Source organism: Corvus kubaryi, unplaced genomic scaffold, assembly GCF_017639235.1.
Source record: "Corvus kubaryi isolate FWS band 111438036 unplaced genomic scaffold, C.kubaryi_AGA036_p1.0 78, whole genome shotgun sequence".
NCBI classification, from domain to species: Eukaryota; Metazoa; Chordata; class Aves; order Passeriformes; family Corvidae; genus Corvus; species Corvus kubaryi.
In genome coordinates this window covers 1,713,645-1,728,554 of record NW_024582065.1, presented here as the reverse complement: position 1 = coordinate 1,728,554, position 14,910 = coordinate 1,713,645, and the positions used below count along the sequence as shown (strand labels likewise).

The following is a 14,910-nucleotide window of genomic DNA, read 5'->3' as shown; positions in this document are numbered from 1 at the left end:
TCCAGCCCCTCCAGCTCCCACTCATCCCAGTCAGGTACAGAACAAAACAATGCCCTTCCCCACCCCCGCCCCCACGCCAGGCAAGTTTTGCTGACAGATCACCTCCATTTCCTCACCATCCCCAAGGATCAGAGCGATGCTTGTGAGAGGTAAGGACACGAGCCGTGGCCGGGGAGCACTGCCTCCCCCAGCTCGAGCAGCCTGACAAAAATCAAGCCACCCAGACGTCCTGGGAGCCCCAGGTTGGCCCTCCATGGCTTGTGCAGCATTCAGAGGAAGCTGATACAAAGCACCAGGGATGGTAAATCACATCCTCCTTCACCCACGCTTCTGGAGGAGAGTAGAGAAAACACTCTTTGCTCATTAGGAACTATCCGAGGTTTCCCTTCCTCCAGGATGCTCCCACAAAGCAGGGATTGGGGAGGAAGGGGCTCAGTTTCACCTTGACACAATCCCTGTGCCTGCAACACTTACCTGGCTGCCAAGGCATCCCTCCTCAACACGCCGAGAGTCATCAGCCTTCAAAGCAAAGCCAAAATAGCTCAAGGATTGTTTTCCTTCCCCCATCTGACACGGGATTGCAGCTCCTCAGGCATGGGGAGGAGGGGGAGCAAAATAATAATAATAATCAAAAGCAAAAGACTATTCTTCTGTAGGCAAAGCTAATCCTGTCACACATTTTCTTCCCAACAGAAGCATGATAGATCGAGTCCCACTGGGTTCTGCTCACAACTAAACAGGACGAGGTGTTTTCAGCTCCCTTCTGCCAACACAGCTCAACGAGCAGCAAGGCCTCACCTCCTCTCATCATTTAACTCAACACGAAGCCACCCTGGTGCTCTACCCCAGCTCTAGAAAGTCAGCCCGAGCCTCAGTATGGCCTTGCACGGAAATAGGATTACTTTGGCCTGGAGGAAAAAAAGAAACCACAACATGAAGGTCACCCATAAAATCATTACACAGCTCCCTCTTCCCCGGCTCTTAGAGAAAAAAACCTTTCTCAAACCCTCAACCTGAAAGGAGAAACACAAAAAGATATGTACATTAATGCCATATACCTCCGTCAATTTTTTTCCTCGTGTCTTTAGAGCAGTTGTTTACTGCAGCCAACTGCAGAGAAATTACAGTAGCTTAACTCTCCAACTCCCTCTAAAGGATTAATCTTCCAGTGAGCATGCTCACGCGGGAGCTTTTTCAGCACTTGCATCCATTTCATGAGTGAGGGCTGCTGCACACATGAGGAAATGCCATTTCAGGGCTCCAGGCAGAGCGAGCAGCCCCCAAACCAAGGGCTAAAGCCCTTCCCAGGGCTCCACAAAGGATCTCTGCCCAAGCCTCCAGCTCCAAGGAGGTTGAAAGATTTCACGTCCATGGCCCCTTTCAGGAAGGGGGGGGCGGTGGTTTCCCTGCGACACTCGTTCGAAATGTCTGACCTTGGCTTTTCTCTACAGGATGGTGGACAGTTCATCCACTGAATCTGGAGCCAAAAACAGCTTCTTCTCGCTGGCAGATTTTTCCTTTTGCATCACTTGTTGGCTCATCTTTGCTTTTCAGAAAAAAATCAGGAAGATAATTTGGGGTGCAGGGAGGGGGAGGGGAGGGGAAACATTCAAATAAAAAGGAACAGCTTTAAAAAATCTAGTTCTCAACTCTGCATCACAGTTGGTAACAGATCCTGAGACACATTTAACTCCACAGATTAAGGACCCATGCAAATGAGGATTTGCTGGTAGACAACAAATCCAGTACCTAAGCAAGGCTGTTCAAGTAATCTTGTTCATTCTCTCCTAGACCACTGTAGATTAAACTGCTCTATTTCAGATATTTCTCCCTCACCTCAAATGATGCACCTCGAATCAAAGCCTTCCTGGTGAAAATAAAGCTCCAAAATTAAGGACAAATACACTGCAGAATGGAAGTTTCTTCCATTTTCATCTTCTCATATTCCAGGGTTCTGCCCTTCCCCTTCCCATTTATCTATTTTATGTCCTGTTGCTTAATTGCTCTTTGTAGCTGAAAGAGATCCAAGCCTCCCCCTCCCCCCAAAGGCTCTTATTTCAAGTTTTAAACCCAGCCTGAGTCTAGGACACATAGAGACCAGACTGCAACCCCTGAGTCCAGGGAAAATCACAACCCCTGAGCCCAGGGAAAACCCAGAGGGGGCTGCAGCTCAAGGTCTGCGATCACTTCCCAGATCCAGCGCCAGGCTTCACCCCAGCCAGTACAACCACCTAAACATGTATTTATTTTTCCAGAAGTCCTGAGTGTCTTTGATGCCATGAAGCCCCTTTAATGTTTGAAGCCCTACAAGTGAATCCACAGAAAGGCAGGATGTCAGGAGAGTGTTAAAGAAGGGCTATGGCTGCGTTTGACAACGAGCGCTCACCATAGCGACCGTCCCCGCAAGAAATGATAAAACCTGTGGTGACACTGGATATTTTGCTCTGTTGCCACCTAAACAGAATCACCCCCAGAAAGGGAATCTCTGTTATCATGCATTAAAATAGAGGCTTTGTTTTATTTATAAAGCATCCAAACTGGTTGGTTTGGATGTGTCAGAGCACAGGCTGTTCAGCCACCCCTCCCTTGCTCCATCCTTCAGGGACTTAATGACTGATGGCTGCACTTCACCCTGCCCTCTCCTCCCACGGATCTCAGGTGCTGCTGAGCCTGCCCCAGCTCCTCCAGGGAAGGTCTGGAGCCAGGGTGGGATCTGACCCTGAAAACCCCTGCAAAGAAAACCCCGGCCTTTGGAGAAGGCAGATGTGAAAAAGCCTCGATGGAGGAGGAACATGTCCCACGCTTCCTCCTCCACGGCAGGATTACACCCATGAAGGTGGGACAGCAAACATGGAGTTATCCTGACCTGTCGTTCCTAATTTGGAAACCAGTCATACTCCCTGAGAGTTTAGACTTTGAAGATTGACTACTATTGATTCTTCTGCAAGCAAACAGCCCAAGCTGGCAATCAGTCAATAATAAGCAATTACTCGACAGCCTCTTATCTGCAGATGCCAGCCCAGACAGCTCGATTTGTGGAGGCAGCAGGTCAATAAATCAAAGCTGTTCTCAAATTTTAAAATATCATCATTTAAAAACCCACCCAGCCTTCAAACTGGCTGGAAGAGCAGCCAGGTCAGGGAGATTCCTGCAGAACATGTGGTGGCTATCACTAATTTACAGCACAGGAGATAGAACGTGGTGTGCTGAAATCCACCCCGACACTCCTTATCTCTCAGGAGTAGCATGAGTGGCAGCTGGATGAAGATGATGAGAGGGAGAGGAGAAAGCAAAACCCTTCTCCTTTGAAAAATGACTTGCAGGGGAAAAGCAGAGCATGGCAGCCTTCCCAAACATTCACCAATCCCTGGGACACACCTTGCTGCTCACCAGGAGCCTCAAACCCCAACAAAAACGTGTTTAACACCACCAAGACGGCAAATTAATGGCACCTCTCTTATCCCCCTGCTGTGACCTCGGGGCCCTGGGTGTACAATTAATCATTTCATCCCAGGAAATGTGCTTCCCTGCTTTCTCATGGCCTAAACACAACACAAGCACATGAGCCAAAGGCTCCTCTTGAGCATTTCAGTGTGACCCAGGGGCGAGGCTTTAAACCCAGCGGTGCCAACAGTGCAACAAAGAAAACCAGTTGAAAACTCATGGAGGCTTTTATGATCTCAGTGCAGACTCCCTTTACAGGCTCATTTATATGAAAAGAGATAAAGATTGCCTATTTAATTTGAAAAAGACTGAGCACGCAGCTGGAATGCCAGCCCACTGCAATGGCAACCTTCTATCTATCTATCTAATGTATCTATTTATCTATCTGTCATTGCAAGGGCAATCATAACCTTCCATCTAGTTCTGGAGACTCCAAAAACTCTGGTACTTTCCCTGCTTGTCCATGGCTTCTTGCACAAGTCATGGAAACATCCCAAAAGTACCAAAAGAACAGCATAATAAGCATAAAAAGGGGTGACCCACTGGAAACAAGATCAATCCCATAACTGGTACTCACTCTTCATACTCCATTTGCCACGAAATTCAGGTATCTGAGGATACATTCTAAATGTCCTCAGTCTTCAACACTTTTCAGTGGTCTGGGAGGGAAGGTTGGGTGAAAGGCAGCAGATAATGGATTATTTCAACTGTACTTGGTAGTTGGGATGGACTTCTTGAAGGGGAGCCTACTGAGGTTTTCACTTCCATCTACACACGGTGCACTCGGGTCCTTTCAGCAGTGGCTGGGCCAGCAGGAAGCTGTGGGAAGCTGTGGCCAAAATCTGAAAAGGATTTCCTCTCTTCTTACCCACAGAGCACCTATGGGTGGCCTCTACACTGCCAGCCTTGTCTGCAGCACCCTGGCAAAGCACAGGAGAGCACTCAGGAGAAAAAAAAAAGTGTTAAATGCATCTTCTTGTATCACTCTCACCATTTATAGAGAAGCTACAAAATGCCAAAGCAGCCGACGGGATCCCACAAACTGCACTGCAGAGCACCAGTGGCTCCTGAGTTTTGCAGGAAACCCACCAGAAAGATTTTCACACAATACCTGCAGTTTTCTGATATAAAATATGGACCCTTTTCCTTCAGATGAACAGCAGGTCAGTGCATCCACGCCGTAAGGACAGTCCAGTGGCAGCACAGCTCTGGGGAGGAGCCTGCAAAGCTGCTGGAGTTGCTGAGCATGGAAAACATTATTTATCTGCCCAGAAAGGAGCTGCCTGCCATGGGCCTGGCTCCCACAGCCCCACTCGAACCTGTGCTGTTCTACTCCACACAAGGAAAATAATGCAGCAACTTCACAAACCACAGCTGTGGCAGTAACACAAGACTCTTTCTCACCTTTTATGACAAAAGCAATGCCAGTTGCAAGACAATAAGATATCACAACCTGCCATTCATCCTCCCATCTCAAGGCACAGCCATTCCATACAAAAGCTGGAGATCACCTGTCGTGCTCTGCTTCCTTCTTTCAAATGCAGCATTGTGTTAGCACCAGGATCCCGCTGCTTTGGGGCTGAAAGTGTTGCTAGAGCAACAAAAATGCTGGAAAGTAGAGCAGAGAACAAAAGGACTCCACAGCCCCACCGAGGATGTGATCAAGGAGACAGCAACAATGTAAAATGGGACCAGGAGACCTCCCTTGGAGCAGGGAGCTGCCATCTCCAATCCTCTGCTGGGCAGAATGGTAATTTAGCAAGGAGATCATGCCAGTAAGAAATTCCAGCAGCTCAGCCCCACATCTGCTTCTTATCAGGAGCCCCATGACTGACCAGGGCACTGCTCCTCTCCATGATCCATCCTTTCATGCCCAGCACGAGGATGCCACTCGCAGCTGACTTTGGCGCACAGAGGCAGGAATTCAGAACAGACTTTTCTGTCAAGGCAGAGTAAATCCCTGCTTGCATGTCCAGCAGGTTGTCCTTGCAGCAGCAGACATGGTCAGAAATCCCAATTAGGCGCAGAAGTTCACTGGGCTGGGTAGACATCATCAGTCTCTTCATGGGATCCCACTGCACCTTGCAGGCCTTACCAGAGTGGCCCTTGATGTAAGGAACATGGATACTTTAGGAAACAATCCTCAAAGCAAACTGATTCAGGGATTCCCTTTGTCCCTTCTGGCACCTTCAGCATGGGGACACTGCGCCCAAGGTGTGTGGAGAGCGTCCTGATCGGAACTGTCACCCCCTGGAGCTGGGGAGGGACAGACAGCAAACACCAGGCTGCTGTGTGATGATGGCAACCCACTGCCAAAACCCACCCATGGAGGGTTGTGTTTGCTGCATCGGGCTGCCTGCAGCCCAACCCTAATCCTGGAGAACTTTGGAAGAGCTCAGAAGATCCTTCACACACACTTGGAGTCATTTGCTCTGCACTGGTCACAAGGATCTGGCTAACTCTGATTTGTCTCTCAAGATAAAAAAGCACTGTTTAAGGGCAATCTTTGTCATGTAACAAAAACTGTCCCTCTGTGCCTGGTCTTCCTGTCACCTGCACCAGTGGCTTTAACCCTGGGGCTGCCAACAGCTTCCAGAAAGCTCTGAGAGGAAAGTGAGCCCCTTGCAGGAGTCACATTTGCTACATGGGATTACAAACCACTCAGACAAACTAAGTGGCAGCATCAGGAGAAGTCCTGGAGGTGTCTGGCTTGAAGTATAAAAGCAAAAAAATAAATCCTTTTTTTTTCAAATCTTAAGCAAATCCTTCAGTGAAGCTGATGAAGACACAAAAATCCTCAGGGTGGCTTATGAAATGAGGACCAGCTTCAGGGAAGTGAGGCTCAAAGCCGGCCTCACCTCCTTGTGACCACCTGCACAGGTTACAGACCAAGCAGCAAAGAGGATGAACAGTATTTATCCACCCTCTGGATTAAAATTCAGAGGTGGAGAAGTCACATGAGCTGCTGAGGATCCCAGCACCAGAGCCTGCCTGGCGCTGGGAACAGATGGCCAAGGCTGCCAGAGCGAGACTCCACACCTCAGGAAAACTGAAGGGTTTGCTGCAACTTGATCCAAGGCCCTGATATCCATGGCTGTGGCTGTGACCTTCCAAACCAGCCCAGTATCACTGCTCAGATGTCTCCTCGTGCCTGCTCACAGCTCTGGGAGAATCACGGTCCCCACCTCTGCTCTGCTCAGCAATGCACCTCTCCCATGGCACACAGAGCACTGGGATGTGCTCCAGCCTCACCTCAATTGGCACCTACAGCCCAGCTTTTCAATTCCAAAATAGCTTCTTCCCCATTTTACCAATAAAACAAAAACCACAGCGAAATACAAAAAAAATTCAAACAGAATGACAAATGCTGGATCTGTATCATGTAAAAAAAAGTACTTTACTCCAAGGACCTGAACACTAGTCCAGCCACAATTCTGGCAACTTTTTAGCCATCCCTGATAAAGGCACCTTTATACATGACAGTTCTGTTGAGACAGGTCAAAGTTAGACCAACAGAAATGCTCTCCTGTCACACCTGTGTTCAGTAGCCTGAACAAGCCCCAAGACTTCCCACAAAAAACTTCAGTCTGGGTACCAGCATTATACAAATACAGTCCTCATCAATAGCTGTTGCTTTCAAAATGCAAAGGAACTGCCATGATCATCCTGTCAATTATTTCCACAAATCCAGTGGATAAAAACCTGTAACTGAGGGGAAAACATGCCACATCTGCTTCTTCCTGGCTTTCCTGCTCTGCTGAGGAGGGCTGGGAGGAGCCCAGGAGCCCATCCAAAATTATCTTTATGCCATGGAAGCGGCTCACTTCACTCAGCAAGGCTAATTTTGCCAGCAAAAACTGCAGCCACGTTCAAGCCATCCAAGACACCCACACAGCGTTCCGAGGCAGCATTCCTGGATGGAGGCATGGCTCACACCTGCCCACACAGCCAGGGCCTGGACGTGCAGCCCTGTTCCCAGTGTCTGGGCCATTGTGTCACCACAAACACCTCTCCCTGCACTGCTGAAAGCTCTGGCATAGCATTCCTGTAATAATTAGTGATTATTACTCTGCAGCATTAATGTTTGCAAGTCCCAAAGCCTCCTGTGTGGCCTCGTTGGGTAATTCCAGAGCAGAGCTCTCAGCAGCACAGCCCTGATCCTCTTTCTCCTGCTTTGGGTCTGTGCTGGACCATGGGCTATTCCCCCATATAGCTCAGCAACTCCAGTAGCTTTGCAGGCTCCTCCCCAGGTCCATTCAAACAACCCACGCCACAGGTAGATCCCCCACCACACTCCTGAGAGATGGCAGGGCAAAGAAAGGGTTTTTAATCTGATTTTGGGCACCACATCCCTGGAGAAGCTGCTGCTGTCACATCAGCAAGTCAGAAGATGCATTAGAAAAGATAGAGATGTTAACTGCTCCTCCCAGCAGCTGCCCAGACCAGCAGGCAGTGATGTGATACAGCCTCCTGTGGGGAGGGACAGATGTGCCCAGTGCCACAGCGCAGCTGGGGAGCTCAGGGGAGGAGACACAGCACCCAGATAACAGCAGCAGTTACAGGGGATTAGCTCTGAAACTCAGCTTGGGAAAACTCACTGCTCAACTCACATGGAGATTAACAATCATTTTGATTCAAGTATTCCCATGGAAAGAAACTGGATGAGCCACTGTGGTCCTTCCAACCTGATTGATTCAGTGATTCTGCAGTTACCCATTTTTTTGGGGATTCACTTGCAGAGGTGGCCTGTGCCTCTCAGTCCCTGGGCAGCAAGGGAAGAACAATCTGTTCAGACACCCAGGGAGCAGGGAATGCCTGGCAGAGGCAGGAAACCCTCTCTTTCCTCCCCGGGTGATGTGACACGCAGGGATATTTCCAGTTAGCACAACCCTCACCAAGGGCCAAACCTTCACACAGTTCTGATAATGCAGTGAGAAAACAATCCTGGCTGATTTTCCTTCCGTGCAATTTAACTTCTAGTACTGAATATAACACGCTCCTTCCCACTCCTGTGCCCAGAGCCAAACAAAGCCGATCTGCTGGAGAGGGAGGTTTAAGTAGGATTTAAGAACTGCCTTGAACTCCTGGTGGCAGCCCACGACGGAGTGGATCCTACCCAGGCTGAGCAAGAGACTGCAACCACATGGGTTTGTCACATGTGGAATAAAAGAAAGCACAGAGAACTTGTGCCAAAACATTTTAAGGGCTTTTTCTCATTCAAAAAAAAAAATTTTTTTTAAATTACAAAGAAAACCAGCTGAACCAACCAAGAGAGCAGGGTTTTTCCCAGGGTTTCTGCAAGGCCAGATGCAGCCTGTGGCTAGGAGGATGCTGCACTGTGACACAGCAGGGCAGGGGATGCTGGTGGGGGGACCCAGCCCTTGTGATCCCCTCCCTGCTTTCCTCCACTCCCCTGCCCTGTGAAACCAGACCTGAACCTCCAGCTGCAACTGCTGTGCTCTTGCAAAGCCACGTAAAAAAACCAAACACAACAGAACAAAAAGGAAAGGTCACTGAGGTGACACTTTCAATTTTGCTTTAGAAAAGTCCTTGACAGGTTGTCAAAGTGAATTTGTTTATTAAAAGCGTATTTTTCCTAGCAAGGAGCACAGAATGTCTGTACAATAGGTGCCATAATTGCCCAGGTTTGTTAATAATTGCATTGGCTGGAACAGGATGCATTAGCCTAATTTAAGAACAAAATAAGACCATATGAAAGATCACAGATCCCATTTTCAAGGTGAATCCGAGGCTGCTATCACAAGTCCAAAGAAGAGGAGCTGGACATTCAGAGTCACACTGGCTTTGATCACAAATAGATCATACTTTACAAAGTGCTTCTAGAAGTTCTCTATTCCCTTCATCAGGCCTGGCCATGATGTCAAGGAATAAAGCCAAAAACCAGAGCACACATAATAGTGACCATTATGTAACTTGCCATCTCTTACCTAATGAAGATAATCTGTACATTTAAAAATTAACATTCAGCAGTTCTTCAACACTTCCAGTTAAAGGCTTCCAACACCAAGTCAGGCCTTTGAACTTTGGGAAAATATTACCTCTGTTTTACAGATGGGAAAAGCATCACAGGCAGCAAAACCTCAACCAGCCTTGCCTGGACACTTCTTTCACTTCTTTTGTTTAAGCTGCTGACTGCCCCATTGCCTGGGTACGCTGCAGGGAGGCTGCTCTCACTGCAGCTGATGGCAAATCCCTCCCTGACTCCTGTAGGTTTGGATCAGGTCCCAAAACTCTTTTTAATATTATACTCCCGTCTGGGTAATCTTCTGTCTTATGGAGGGTCAATGCTGCAAACGCTGCTTGCACTGAAGTCCTGTTATCTGTCTGCACTAATTCTGCATAGACAGCACCTCCTCAGCCCTCAGCTCAGACAGCACCACACTCACCAGCCCCAGACACAGAGCCAGGAAGCTGCCAAGAGGGGAAAAAAGAAAGCAAAACCCACAGATTTACCTTTTCTCAACACTCAACCACACAGTCCAAGCCTCATTTCGCACATGGGACCACGCTTCAGGAACCCTGGGCCACAAGCAGGTTACGCTCTGCGCTTGCAAAACACCCTCCATACTTACAGGGCAATAAAAATTAGCTTAATTAATAATACATCAGCAAGGAAATGTTAACGAGCACCCAGCGGGGGAGCAGGGACTGTTGTCTAATCTCCTTGTGTGGACTGCTTGCTTTGGCAGGGATCAGCAACTGCATCAGCATCACCATGGGGCAGGGAGGGCTCTGAGTCACCGGGGACACACGCAGGAAACGTTTACATCGCTCTTTAAAGCAGACACTGTTGCATCAGGAGTTACTCTTGGCAGCCCCACGCCAACTTCCACTTGTGGAGTTTTGGTCATTTAAAGAAGAATTTCGGCTATCCCTGGGCATCCAGTGTATAAATACACACAGACACGGGGCGTCCTCCTGCAGCTCTTTGGACACATCTGCAAATTCTGCAGCTCTGCCCACGCCGGCCTCGAGCTTCTGGGTCACGAGTGGGGGGGGACCAGATCAAACCTCCCTGTTCTTGGGAGGTCACTGGGAATATCCAAGCCATTTCCTTAGGGTTTGCCCACCCTGGAGAGGCACAGCGTGCTGAGGCTCATCCCAAGGCAGACAATGGAAATCCCCCCTCCCAGCTGGTTCTCCTCCCTGTCGCAGGAGGCAGCTTGGGCACCCCACAAGTGCCAGCCTGGGGGTCCCAGCCCCAAGGCAGCCCTGGAGGGGATGGGCTCCAGTGCAGCGTGGGGAGGAGGTTTCCTGCAGCCAGCGGAGCAGCCGCCGTTCCTGCCTTTCATCGGAAGCATGGCTGGGAACAAAGGCCCGGTGAAGAAAGGCAACTTGGCTGGTGAAACTTCCAGCACTGGCCAAGGCCCAGACCTGACGGATCAACCTCATTCCTCATCACCTCCTGCCCTTCTCCTCCTCCTCCACAGCACTGGGATCACACTGGGTCGGTGCTTCAGCCCACACGCTGGCTGGGGATGGGGTTGGGGATAGGGATGGGGATGGAGATGGGGAGGATCCGAGTGTCCCATGTCATTCACACAGCCTCAAACCCCAGTTCCAGGTCAGACACGAGCCACAATCCCAGCAGCAACAGCCACGGAACGTGCACGTCCTGCCTGCACAAAGCACCAGCATCTGCAGCAGGAGGGAAAATTTGGGGCTGCTGTCACAACAGGGGCAGGAGATAAATGATATCTATAAAGCAGCCTCTGTGAGGGCAGTCTGGAGGGCTGAGAAAACATCAAACCAAGAAGGTTTTAATGAAAGTCATAAATGATTAAGACCAATGTGCTCTTATCAAAGGCAAACTCCTAGAAACACAGGAACATAACCAGATCACCGGCACAAAGGGCACCTTCTATAGGGAAGGAGACAACAAAACTCACAAAAAAACCCCAAAAGAACTATGAGATAGGCATGGGGTTCACTGTGTGTGGCAGAAATCTTAAAAAAATCTTGAAAAAACCATAAGAAATATAACTTGCAGTTCCTAGAAACCAGAGTGGAAATAAAAGACAGAATATGATCCCCCCTCGCTGGCCTTTCCCAACGCTGCACGCCGGAGGCTGCGCTCACTCCTGGCGCTGTAAATTCCCAAACTCAAAGCAGACGGATCTGCAGTTTCTCTGCTCGCTGGTGGCATCTCCCTGGTGCAGGGGGATGTCGATTAAAGGACAGCCAGGATGGTCACCTCACCTCTCCACACATGCTCCCAGAGCTACAGGAGCTGGCACTACAGCAAGAGGAAATATTCCAGCTCATCTGAGGGCCATCTTTAAAGGAACAGTCGTTATTTGTCCTCAAAGTGTGGCAAAAGGGATTAAATATTCCAGATGTCACCTCCAGGCCCGACGGGACACCTTATAAACAATCACCTTTGCATATTAAGAAGGCATTAAAGCACCAATCTGAATCCAGCCTAGCAAGACTGAAAAACACCCTTCCTAACCCAAAGAACAAAAGGATTTCTGGCGTATGGGATTCACGGATCCTTAACATTTAAAACACAGAGCTGACAAAAGCCATTACAAACAAGTTTTCAATTAAAAGCACCTCATGTCTTGGTTACCAGTTCAGCAGTGGTGCTTTTTGCAGAGCCTTCTGGGTGTTGATTTAATCCATCAAATATTAATAATACTCTTCAATTAATAAAATATTCAGACCCATGTTTTACATTCTCATAATCTGGAGGTTTATGTGCAAACTGGCAGGATCCTACATGGAACCACACACACCAGCTCCCAGACCATTGTTGATGCTTTCATCTCCCAAATACATTCTCTTCTTTACACCTCCAAACCCACACTTGACAGGCTGTGAATTTGCTGCCAAGCCCAGTGGACATAAGAAATGCACCAAAACAGTAACTTAATTTCTCAGGTCCCAAAAATGCAAGTGACTTAAACACCCATCTCCTATTTAGTGCAGGTCCCAGTGACCTCCAGGCTGGAGGTGCTGCCCCTTGAGATGGCAAATCCTCTTCAAAAGGCAGGAGGAGCCTCCAGCACCTTCCATGAGTCCCTTCCATGTGCCTAAAGCAAAACTCACAAACAGAGAATGAACTTCAGCCAAAGCAGCCTAAAAACGTGCCTTGGGTGACACCCCAGGAGCTGAGATAATCAAGAGAGGATGAATTAAACGACAGGAAAGAAAAAGTAAAATATAGACAGGGCTTTTCCACCCAGCTGCTCCCACCTGGGCTGAGCTAATCCAGCATCAAACCTGGAGTCAGTCTGGAGGTTGGGCAAAGCTTTGGAATCACAGATTTGGGACATTTGCATTCATCAGACACCAAGGAACACCACGTTTCAGTAACTCCCTCCCAATCCTGCAACAGGCATACTTTCAATTCCCAAATCAGCAGCTGGATGAAGCATGTAATTTTGAAACCCATTAATCCTTTCTAAGTCTTCTACCATGTGCATGTTTAATTTCCCACTTCTTGAAACAATATTATGATTTTTGAGAGAAGCAGAGCTTCTGAATGCTCTGGGTCAGCAGTATGAAACATCTCCAATTCCCACTGAAGCTGGATAAAGCATTGGGGGTAATTTGCCTTTTGGCTTTGAGCCTGTGGGAGAAATTACCTATTAAAACTTCCTCTGAAACTGCAAGGATTGGAAATGTGCAACTGGAGAGGAAGAAGGTAGCTCAGATTCTCAAGAAACCAGGACTTGATGCTTAAAAATGAAAAGAAGGAGGGAAAAATTTATTTCACTGCACTCAAGGCTATACTGAAATGCACCTGCAGGTCACGGCCAAGAGCCTGGGGAGACCAGGGCTCCTTTTTGCAAGACAACACGCTCAAATCCTTCTGTCCACATCTGCACTTGAGTTCCAAATTATTAAAAGTCTGCAGCAGCACTCTGAACAACTCTTACCACAGCCAAGGCCCCAGCACAGCCTGTTGCAGCTCGGACACCTGGACTGCCATTCCCTCTCCAGGGAGGTGCCCTTGTGCCCTGCTCCCTCTGGCTCTAGGGATGGCTCAGCCCATCAGGTTCATCCTGGCTGCCCCCTGCTCTCAGAAGCAATAAACATCTCATTCCTCCTCTTTTCACCAGCAAGGGCAGCAGGAGCAGGCAGTGTTGCTGCAGCATCCCAGGGCTCCTGGACTGACTCTCCCCACACCACAGAAATGGGCCTGCACTGTCTTTGGCACCACTGATCCCCACTCAGCTCAGCTCCCCAGTCTCTGCTGCTGCTGCAAATGCTGTACTGAGCTCACAACACCTTCTGGAGCAGGTACAGGCCCAGCTGACCCAAGGATATGTAATCACTGTCATTATTTTTATCCCTGTTCGCACAATTTCACATTTCCCTTAAACGCTAAGTCACTTACCTGGCTTTATTTTGAGTTTATCCATGTCAGCCTGGTTATCTTGCTCCATATTTACTTCCTCCCCAGCTGCACCACCTGCAAATTTCCTCCCTGTCCATGTGCTGGCTCTGCAGGATGATCAGCCTTACGCAAACAGAAGTGGACCTGAATTTTCTGCTCTGCCACTCAGCATCTCCCTGTCCTGAACTGACACTGCGTCCGAGAGCTCTCCTGCGAGAAGGAGACACTGAAAAAGGATGCATTTAATATTGAACAGCCCATCCCCACTCCCAAGCCAGCCCCTGGTACACACAGACAACTCAGGTGGGCTCACCTGGCTCAGGACTGCCTGCACCATGAGCCAGGCAGCAGCTTTGAACCATCCCAGATGGAAACCCAGGCTGAGACGGAAGCAGACAGCAAGACAATGGTGGGGATCACGCTGGGCATTAAGGAAACAGGAATCCTCTTGGAGCAACATTTTCCACTTGAAAAGAGGGTATGTTGGATGTGCTTGATACTTTGCTATGCTACAAAGTTTTACTTAAAAGCAAGAAAGCATTTCTATTTCAGACACAGAAGTACCACAGCGAGCGCTTTTCCAAACAGGGTTTGTTCCAGGTTTATGAACTTCCCAGAGCCAGGAGGGCCACACCAAACTCCTCATTCCCTGTTGGATTTTCTTTACCACTTCAACCAGACTCCAGCCATCACCAGTGGGATGTTTCTACCCACACAGCCCCACACCAAGGGAGGACAGAGCCACAGGACTGCTCCCTGTTCCACCTTCGTGGTGATCTTTGGCTTCCACAGTAGTCAGGAACAGGGAACTCTCCAGCCAAATGTGTCTTGAAGCACCCAAACAGACTCCTTGAACCTCTCACAGCCCTGCACAAAACACAATCCCCTCTCACCTCCTCCTTTTCTGGGATGCAGTGATCCAAACCAACACTTTGCCGGGAAAAAGAAGAGGGGAAGAGCATTTCTGGGGTGGAGAGGGGAAGGGACAGAGAACAAAAGGCCAAAAGGCCAGGCAAGCTGATAAAGAGCAAAGCCTCGGACTGGCGTTCCAGATCATTCCCTGATCATTGCAATACCAGCTGTCCTCGTGCACATTTGGA

At 48.9% G+C, this 14,910-nt stretch overlaps 1 protein-coding gene across 7 annotated transcripts in view; it reads right to left on the bottom strand.

Annotated features, from left to right (window-relative positions):
- EHMT1 (euchromatic histone lysine methyltransferase 1) overlaps positions 1-14,910 on the bottom strand; it is a 116,677-nt gene that overhangs the window by 96,938 nt on the left and 4,829 nt on the right. For 2 of the 7 annotated variants that reach the window (XM_042052288.1, XM_042052299.1), the window contains exon 1: positions 475-562. The exons of 1 other annotated variant lie outside the window; for it this stretch is intronic. Coding sequence is in view for 2 of the 6 variants with exons in the window: in XM_042052298.1 (XP_041908232.1) it covers positions 475-567 (93 nt within the window). In the remaining 4 variants the exon portion in view is untranslated. Of the gene's footprint in view, positions 1-474; positions 569-1,058; positions 1,135-13,810; positions 14,002-14,910 lie in introns of those variants that run through there. 4 more of the 7 variants (XM_042052295.1, XM_042052293.1, XM_042052298.1 and 1 more) reach the window with 4 other exon arrangements.